The 10,417-nt window shown below is 34.8% G+C and overlaps 1 protein-coding gene across 1 annotated transcript; it reads right to left on the reverse strand.

Annotated features, from left to right (window-relative positions):
• Positions 1-8,048: 8,048 nt before the first annotated feature.
• On the reverse strand, positions 8,049-9,640 carry LOC113234288 (piggyBac transposable element-derived protein 4-like). The gene is made up of 2 exons (XM_026469588.1): positions 8,253-9,640; positions 8,049-8,184 (listed from the first exon to the last, which is right to left on the reverse strand). Exons 1-2 carry the CDS (start codon positions 9,638-9,640, stop codon positions 8,049-8,051), a joined length of 1,524 nt encoding a protein of 507 aa, XP_026325373.1.
• Positions 9,641-10,417: the final 777 nt, after the last annotated feature.

Raw genomic sequence — 10,417 nt, forward strand, 5'->3', positions numbered from 1 at the left:
TTTACAGGTCCCACGATTAAAATCTGGAAAAATAGTTTCATTTCCTAAGTGTAACAATCGCGAAAACCTAAGAACTCGATGTACATAATATAACTTTATGAAACAATTTTTAAACGTTAATACATATTTAAGACAATAGTGATAAAAAAATAACAAGTAACGTACATTAATTACTTAAACAATAAATTAAATTTGTACTTAAACAAAGTCAAAGCAAAATTGTACTACATTTCGGCAAGTACTTATAAATTCGAAACGTATTGCAAAATGCTGTTGTTTTAGAGGTAGTTATTATTTTGTATTCTTTTTGGAAAATGTTAAATTAATAATACTTACTATTTAATATGGTTTCGAGAATATAAAGGCGACTTCCCATGACTCGTGATACCACGGGCCGCGCCGCACCGCCCGCATTTGTATGGGCGTGCTCGCGTCACAGGGGTCTACTCCCATTCTATGCCCGACATTCCTCCGAAACCATTACTGTCAAATAAGTAACACTCAACCAAATTGCTCACTCACAACTCACTAACAACTCAAATAAGACATCGTCTTTTAACGGACGGAGAACGGGACAAGAACCCCAGATCCGGCTTGGGTGGCACTCTCCCCAGGGCCGGCGCGTTGGCGCGACCTGTGACACCACAGGCCGTGGGCAGCGTCAAGGATAGTTTCTAAGAAACAAAAACACCGTTTCCTTATAATTAAACATATCTGCTTGCAACTTACTTAACATGCGTTAACATCTGCTGATTTAATAAAGGTTACTAAGTTATTTTAACTCATTTAAAACCATTCTCAAACCAACAGCCAGAATAATATTATGTGACCACATAACTATTTTCGTAATATTGCAGCTGCTCACATTTTTGGATATTTATACCCGTAGCCCATTTATAAACAGTCGACTCAAATAAAGTATAGTAATTATTTCTACATTTAACAATAGGGTATTTGACAAATATAGGAAACATTTTATAAGCATTTAAAAAATAGACAGAAATTATAGTGATGGATGGATGGAAAACTATCACAATAAAAAACAGAATGAATTTCGTCCGTGTAGGTATTCATAAATCAGTAGTTGGAGAGTAGTTTCTTGTATGTTACAAATTATTTTACAACATTCATGGCGCCAAACTAGCTACGTTGTTTGTTGTGTTAGCTAAGTTGTTTTTGTTAAAAAGGAACGCAGAATCTCCCACCACTAACTTTAATCATAAATGAGGCTATCAGCGTAAAAGTGGTGTAACCCACAACAATTTTTTTTCTACAATATAAAAATTTGTATTAATTATTTTTTATACATGAAAATAGCATCAAAAAATATGTACTTTTGTATCATTTAAAGTAATACTGTAGAAAAGAAACATTTAAGTAGGTTACATCACTTTTGCGGAGAAAAACCCTTAAATATCTCTATGTTAGTTGAGGTACCAAAAACGAATTTCAGATACATTTTATGTGAATTGATACAAAAAAAAATAGTCAAATGCCCCGTTAGGGTTGATACCCTCATCCGTGACCGGGTAGCATATTTATATCGATGTTACGGGATACCGCAAACGTGCAGCGTTAACGTGTGCTGTGTTCTTTTCAATGTATTGAGTAAAAGACTTCACGTAGAAGACGTTCTGTTTGTGTTAGCCTATATATGGAATTATGTGGAGTGAACGCGAGAACGCTTGGAACCTGTGGGGTCATTCTGAGTGTGAGACGTTCATCATGAGAGGCTCATTCTGAGAGAAAGAGCGTGGACTGGACTCCTTAAAATATTTATAGAAGAGACGGAATAATACACGATATCTGTTTGTTTTCAAATTCTTCTTATTTTCGAGATAAATGTTTCGCTAAGTGATGTATTACTTAGTTGTGTGCTTTTTATTTGTGGTAATTCAAACCGCAATATAAGGTAGTTTGTGGAAAATAAAATTAACATTTATTTCTTTTTCGCTTTACCTTTACTTTTAACATATCTAATATTTTTGAAAAGAAACATTAAAAGAATGGCACCTGCGCAATTGGTCTTTTAAAACACAACAAAAGAAGTCAGATACATGAGTTATGATGACAAAATAGTTTTTAGAGTGTCACTTCCACGTCGGACCTGCCAATGCAATAAATTCACAAACAATTCGGAATGTAGGTATATTTTCGTTAATGCTAAATATATAAAAATGACACCGGGTAAAAATTTCAATAATTCCAATATTCTAGATCTAAAATTTAGTTGAACTATACTCCGTAAAATTTAACTTCATTGGAATGACAGGTGGATAAAATTAGGACGACGTAAATTAGTACCAGCATCCCATAGGATTATAATTACATATTTTTTAAGACGATAAAATAATAAATCGCACATGAAACCAACTATTTTTTTAACTTTCAAATCGTGATCTTTCAATTCCATCAATTTTTGATTTGCGACAGCATTTGGTTTCAAATGCGAAATATTTTTCATATTTATGTTACGACTCATTAACATACAATCATTAACATCCACAAATATCAAGAAATCACTTTTAGAGTTAACTACACCAAGATATTATTAATATTTATTTTCACAACTTCACACAGTGTATAGTTACATCAGACGGAAAAATAGTTTGTGGTGGGACACGTGTAAAATACAGAGTCGATCAACTCTTCCAGTTCGAGATATAGTTTGGTGCTAATATCTAGAATGTTACTTGAACTACTTAAGTTTTTAGTAAATTACTCGTGTTGTTTTGAGCTAAAATGTGGATTTAGGACAAAATGCCCATTTTGATGATTTCTTTTCGTTTTCGACACCGTTTTGAGCGCCTTTTCGGCATTCTTTGTGGGGAGGATCCTAATAATGAATTACTTGATATGAGTTGATTTCAATTATATTACTAACACTGATCGACGATGGAGCACGCACAGCTAAATAATGCATATTTACTCTCGCCTTAAAAACGTCCAATAGCATTCGGGTAAATAAGTCTGCAAGCGGGCAATTCCACTCCTTAGCCGTTCGCAATATAAATGTGTAAGCGAAACGCTTCAGTTCAGTTAAGTCAATGTATGTATATTAATATTGATTCTTGATTTCACTGATCGTGTCCCAACGGGTTCATTAAACTTTGACATGTTTTTCGGTCCAGTCACACAAAATTTTACGGTGTGTAGCTTCGTTAACAAAAAAAAAAATTGTAAGAATGCGATAAGATCGAATTACTCAACGGATTCAGAACCATGGGCGTGTTCGAAATGTTTTTGCTTCTTTATAAGTTCATTTTGAGAAGATATGAGTATAAATTCTTTTAACTGCTGACGGTTTAATTTTTTTTAAATTAATTGCGGATAGTCGAAGTTATGTAACTTCGCCTATTTTATTTCTTAATAAATTAATTATGTAGTTATATTTTAAAATCTTGCATGTGTACTATATTGTTCATCACTTTTATTATAAATTATTGGCTGACTTTTTTGTTAATAAAGCTGTGGCTTTGCACACATACACAGTGTTTAAGTTTTATTTTTGTAGGAAGAAGCAAAAACTGATTTCTACTTCAATTTCTGTTGTATCAACTTACTAGTGCTTTTGTTACTCACCCAGTTGTTAAACTTAAAACTTTATAGAAAAAATCTGACACCAATATAAATTATATTGCATTAAAAACTAATTGTATATAAACTAATTGGTTTGAATATTTCAGATATTATTCGCTGGTATTGGATGTTGGTTCCGGTTCTTCGTCGTGATGCCCTAGAGACCCGTCTCCTGTTCGCTTCGCTCTGTTGATGATCATTTCATTAGTCGCACTTTTTACTGTAAACAATCACAATAAACAATCATAATGAAACCTAGTCTGTCAAGCATAGGTCATGGGTTCGAATTCGGGCTCGCATCTTTGAGGTTTTTTTTTTGCGCAATTTGAGGAATTTATGCGCGAACTTTTCGACAAAGGAAAATATTGTGATGAAACCTGTACGTGGAAGACAGTTTACAACGGAAAGCGTGTGAAGTCTTCAACTCGCACTGGGCAGCGTGGCGGACTCATAGTGAGACGTATAAATGGGTCGGTGTTGACGTATGAAAAAAAAAAATTATTTATTTATGCATAAAATATGTCTATTTCATTTGTTCTTTTCATTGAGTTTTCAAAATTCATGATCAGATTCTAACAACAAGACAGTTTTATAACGGGTATTACTATATTTTTTTATATTAAATACTCCTTTACTATTATTGACAACGGTTAAAAAAGCTGGATCTCAAAGTTTGAACATTAAGGCTTTCCAAGAAGGATATCATTCACATACACGCATCGACATACTGACATAACAATGGCCTGTATTTTCTTTTTTTTTTTATTCTTATGTAAGTGTGCATTTGACCTCCATCTCCTCTATTTTCTTTATCATTCAGCATTTGTTATCTTGTTTGTTTTATGCTCAATGTATGACTTCTTCTCTTTATATTATTATGATCAAATGGAAGGTTCCTGGTATAAGGTCGGCTTCTATTGGTTTTTTACTATGTTCTTCCAGTTGAGGAACTTTTGTTTAGAGATAATCTGGGGGAAACTAAACGTCTGAAATTACGATAGTACAATTGTGCTCTACAGTGACAAATTTTGAAAGACAAGCGACATTTAAATGTTTGTGCACATTAAAAAAAATCGACCTAAAAAATTTGCTTATCCGCTTTCGCTAGGTTCGTTACATCTATTATCAAGTTTTATTGAAATCGGTTAACGGAAAGTCAGTGAAAGTAATTCATTCCCTAGTTTGCCACCTTTAGAGCGGTTACACACGGTGACATTTAGTAGCGATGCGAACGCGATGCAGTAGCTAATCGTCTACCTTTACACACACGCGTGACTTTAAGCAGCGATGCAAACGCGTGACTACAGGATACAAAGGCGCGATTGCATAGCTACACTTGTGATTTATAAGCGATTGCATCGATGCAATCGTGCGTTTCACGTATGCGCGTTTGCTTCGCTGCTAAATGTCGCCGTGTGTAACAACTCTTAGTGGTGAAATATTTCAAATTTGACTGGGATCACCACTGAGGTACTCTCGTTCCAACAAAAAAATCATCGAAATCGGTTCACAAAATAAAATGTCGGAGTAATCGCGTAACATACATACAAAAAAAGAAACGCTTCCTTTTTTTTAATTGAATGCGCGTAATTTCAATTTAAATTGTTCTTAAATGAGTTGGCCGTGCTGAACTGTGCCTTTTAGCTTAAAATCTATCTATCTATCTCCCATTAATTCATAATAATTCCTTTGTCCCAAGGCTTTTGAAGTTTTATTTACATAATAGAAAATCGAGATTTAAAATGATTTCAGAACAGCGAAAAAACCTCCAACAACCACACCACACCACTTGTTGTTGGCTTCATCGTTTTCGTTCAGTAACTTCAACTTTTGACAGGTGTCAACGTCAAATGTAGAAAAATAAAGGAAAATATTTAAAAAATATCCAGTAAAATATGATTTGGATTGAAAATGGAAATTTTTCCATGATGGGACACACTAAATAACTAAGTAAGTAAGTGAACAAATAAAAAAAAAATTATGCGAACTATACGTCTTACTAATGGTAAGTTATTGTATATAAAATATATACATTTATTTATTGAATTCAACTTTGTACGTACAATCGTATGCCCATCCGATTTTAGCAAAGGCATTAATGAACGCAGTAGACCAGTTGACACAGCCTAGTTCAGATGTCCGGTAATCCCATGGGAACACATGATGGTAATTGTGCCATCCCTCACCCAGGGCTGCCCAGCTCACCATTTTATTTTCCACTGACTTAATAAACCTGGAAACAAATACAATTATTTTGAGTTTTAAAGCACAAATTTTGTGTTATAAAAAAGTTTAATGTTGGAATAACACTGTAAATTATTAAAAATGTATTTAAATTAGATTCAAAAATACCTTTGTTAATAATAATCTTGGCAAACTAATTTTAAATTAGTGTATAAGTCGCAGCCGTATTGTATATGTCGCAGCCGTATCGTATAAAGCGCCGTATTACATTACGGCTAGCCGCTTTGCACAACGGCGCTGTTTTCTAATACGGCTACCTCGTGTTCAGCCGGATTGCAATGTGCCTAAATAAATATCCTGAATAGAGGGCGCAACCAAGATTTGACCTATGTATAATTCATAGTTATGGTGACATTTTCCCTGTGAACGATACTGCTAAACGTTGACCGCCGGATTATAGTCACTGCTTTGTAGAACGTATCGTGATCACAATCCGGCTGAACATAAAGTAGCCGTATTACAAAATTAGTTAGCCGTAATGTGATATGGCGCTGTATACAATACGGCTGCGCCTGTGTAAGTAGTCAACTAATTTTACTGAATAATAGGAAATTTTATTCTGCTGTTATAAAATTAGTTAACGTTCATAGATTACTGTATAAAGTTGGACACTTATTAACTCAGTCATGGCACAAATACATAGGACGCACTATAAGTTTCCGGAACTGGCCACTTACATAAACAATATTTAAAAAGTAATTATAACATTTGAAAATGGAACTCTTTGGCTATAGAATACAGTTTGTTTCATCTGACTGTCACTTGTTTTTACATTGTGGCGTCATTTTAGAAATTGGTTGTCTACATTACCATGGATTTAACTCGTGAAAATTTTCGTACTATGATTTTCTACGACTTTAAGTGTAATTTAACAGCTCAGCGGAGCTTCGTTCGGCTTCAAACTGTTTTTGGCGATGAAGCACCATACAAGACGACTATTTATAGCTGGTTTGCAGAATACAAATGCGGTCGTGTGAATCTCAGTGACGAATTTCGTGATGGTCGCCCGTCCACTGTTGTGAACAACAAAAACATCGATGCTGTGCGCCGTATGATCAAAACAGACAGGCATGGGACATACCATGAGAGCATCTTTAGGCATAGGCATGAGTCAAATACAATCAATACTATACAAACATTTGGGCGTGAAAAAGCTGCGCTCTCGGTGCATACCAAACAACTTGACTGAGGCTCAAAAAACGGATCAGCTTGGTGCAATGCCATGTTTACCAGATTCAACGAAGGGGCGTCAAATTTGGTGTGGGATGTAGTAACAGGTGACGAAACATGGATTTATAGTCACGATCCCAAAATAAAGCAGCAATCGAGCGTATGGATCTTTCGAGATCTGATCTGTGTGTGTCATTGATCCCTCCTTATTGTTGTTGCAGGAATCTTGTTTAGAATCAAAATATACCTCTTTGTCAATAACTAGGTCAAATGAAAGTCAAAAAAATATTGTTATGTATAGTGATGAAATGGGTAAAAATATAGGTTTGCAACTTAACCACCTAGGAATAAAATTAACAAATATTTGCATGCCAGGTGCAACATACTGTAAAGTATTAGATAGTATTTTGTCAACTAAATTTGACAAAGACACTTCATTAACAATTTTAATTGGCAGAAGAGGAAAATGTAACAAAAAAGAATTAATACAATATTTTTCACAATTAAATAATTTAATTAATATAAAAGAAATTATTTTGTTAGCTTTTCCCTTCAGCAATAGCCCCACAACAAGTGAAAATAATTTGAGGCATAACTTAACTCTTTCAGTCACACTTTTAGAAATGGGAACATAATTATATTTTTTTGTTTATTTAAGCAACTTTTACAACTTAAATATCACAGAAAATAGAAGAAAAAAAATATAGGTATTAAGGCTTTCAAGGAATGAGGTGGTCACTAACGCTAACCACCATGACTATAGCTATGAATAAAACTACGATGATTGTGAATGTTATTTATTAGACGAATTATCATTCAATTATTTTTTATGAAAATCTGCAAAACATGTTTTACCTTTGCGTAAGCAAAGAGGCACTTTACATATACTACACTGCCATACAGTACGCACTGGAGATATTTTAGTGCTACAATTGCAGCACCTTCTTGATGTACTTCTTTCAGGTTGATGGCGACTGGATTCTAGACGAATTTCCTGAGGGACTGTAGGTTTATGGCGTTTCATAAATGCAGGTCCTGGAGAAGAGGCCGCAGAATTACGGTTGCTGTTCACTGAATCCAGCCTGTGTTTGTCTCTCACATATGCTGGTGCCAGTAGGCCCCGATATACTTCTCGTCTGAATTCTTTCAGAATCAGCTTGTCTAGGTCTGGGCGTGAAGAGGATTGCAGTTCTTTATAAATCAAAAAAGCATTGACAACACAACAATCCAGAAAGTGAAAAAAAATCCTATGCCACCACTTATGGGATTTTCTGTCAATAGCATAGCTTCCTTTGAGCTGATCATATTTGTCGACAAAGTTCATGTTTGCGTTGTAGTCAATGACGGCCTGAGGACAGGACACTTCAGTACTGGTGCCATCACGCTCTCTGCGTTTTACCTTTCCCACATTCTTCGGATCATAATAGTTTGACAGAATAAATACTGATCTCTTGTCCTTCCATTTCAGCAAACTTACTTTTGTGTCACTAACCCGGTAATCATGTTCACCTCTTTGTAAATGCTTGTCATCTTTTAGCGTTGGCAAGAACTTTCTATTTGAGTTCACAGTTCCACAAGCATATATCTGGTTCTTAAGTAGTTCCACTTGCAAAGGGTAACCATTGAAGTAATTGTCAAAATAAACCTTATGATTTTTATTTTTCAAGGGTTCGCAAAAATTCTTTACAATTTTTCCACCTAAGTCAGTTTCGACGTTACTACCCTGTTTGCCTGTATAAATATTAAAATCTAGACAATAACCTGATTGTGCACACATCATCCAAACCTTGTAGCCCCGTTTCGTCGGCTTTTTTGGCATGTATTGTTTTAGGGAGTTTCTGCCTTTGAATTTGATCATGCTTTCATCGATAGCAACTCTCTCAGATGGCGTGTAATTTTTTTGAAAATTGTTTTGCTGTAAGTCGAGTAGAGGTCTAATTTTATAAAGTTTTTCGTAATTAGGGTCATTTCGGTCAGGCATTACACTATTGTCATTAACAAGTAAGTTATTCAAAAGCCAACTGAACCTTTTAAAGCTCATGAACTTCGAAACATAGCTGTCATGCAAATCAGGCGCTGAAGACCAATAATCTCGGTAGCTCGGCAATTTTTTTATCCCCATCACCAAATTCAAGGCAATAAAAACATCAAGCTCTTCTGTTGTGATAGGTGTATATGGCTTTCCAGTTTGAGTAGCATAAAGGTTAGTTTGGAAACATAAAAGGTCTTGCAAATGCTCTGTCCAAAAAAGGCCAAATAGTAAAAGAGGTGTCACATTTTCCATGCTTAGAATTTGATCTGACAAACCCACTCTTTCAGAAAACTCACCAGGAATATCCATTCTATAATTCTTCTTCCATTTTGGAGCAATCCTAGCCGGCATGTTTGAATTTACATTATTAGACTGTGTGGAATCAGGATTTCGTTGTAACTGGCTGGACAATGGAAGGTCATCATCAGAATCATAAATGTCGTCAGGAGCAATTTGAACTCCAATCAAATCACCTAACACCATCGGATTTGGCTGATTTTCTGCCCCTTCTTCGTCATCTTCTAAGCTACAACTGCTCTCGTCACCTGAAGGGATGTCTTCAAACAAGTATTTTTCAATCTCTTCCTCTCCTAAGCGGCGTGTGCGGCGCGACATACTGTAAAGAATGTGAAAAATACAAATAAAGTTACATCCATAAGTTAACCCGCCACCGTCATGGTGGTTTGTAAGCTAACCACCAAATTCCCTTTGTAATTACTCATTGAAAACACAAAAGTAACAGTACTTGCATGCAAATACACATAAAATAGGAATATGAGAATACGTTCAATAAAAAACATAACAGAAAAAATGATACTTACCCGTTTTATAGATTTTTTTATCGGACACTCGACAAAAAGTACGTTAGCGCTATATTCAATTCAACTGGTATGAACTGTCCTTCATTCAATTTACCGGGAATCTGTCATTTGTTTTGAAGAACAGTCCAAACTTTCATAATAATTCAACCGTTTATCGCTAGATGGCGTGGATTTTATTTAACGTAATCGAAAAGAGGTGGTTAGTAACGCTAACCACCAAGACTGAAAGAGTTAAATAGAACTTTACACAGCTTGACATTTCATTATAGTAAATTTCATTTTATGGATACTAATAATTTTATTAGTAAATATTTTTATTTCATTAAAGATAGGTATTATCTTACTAGTTATTTTAGGAGACAGATAGCAGAGTTGCTATCATATTATATTAATAATTCAGCTAAATCATTGGCTACCAGACCGGCTGCTTCTATTGAGCAGTCCGTCGACATAGGTCAGTTTACTGACAAAAATCATTCTGTTGAAATTAATTCAACTTCTAATTATTTAAATTAATTAATAAGACAACGGAGAGATACTCTTGCAACAAAATGACAATAAAAAACCAACC

The sequence above is a fragment of the Hyposmocoma kahamanoa genome, unplaced genomic scaffold (assembly GCF_003589595.1).
Source record: "Hyposmocoma kahamanoa isolate Upper Pololo Valley unplaced genomic scaffold, ASM358959v1 82430, whole genome shotgun sequence".
Classification (NCBI taxonomy): domain Eukaryota; kingdom Metazoa; phylum Arthropoda; class Insecta; order Lepidoptera; family Cosmopterigidae; genus Hyposmocoma; species Hyposmocoma kahamanoa.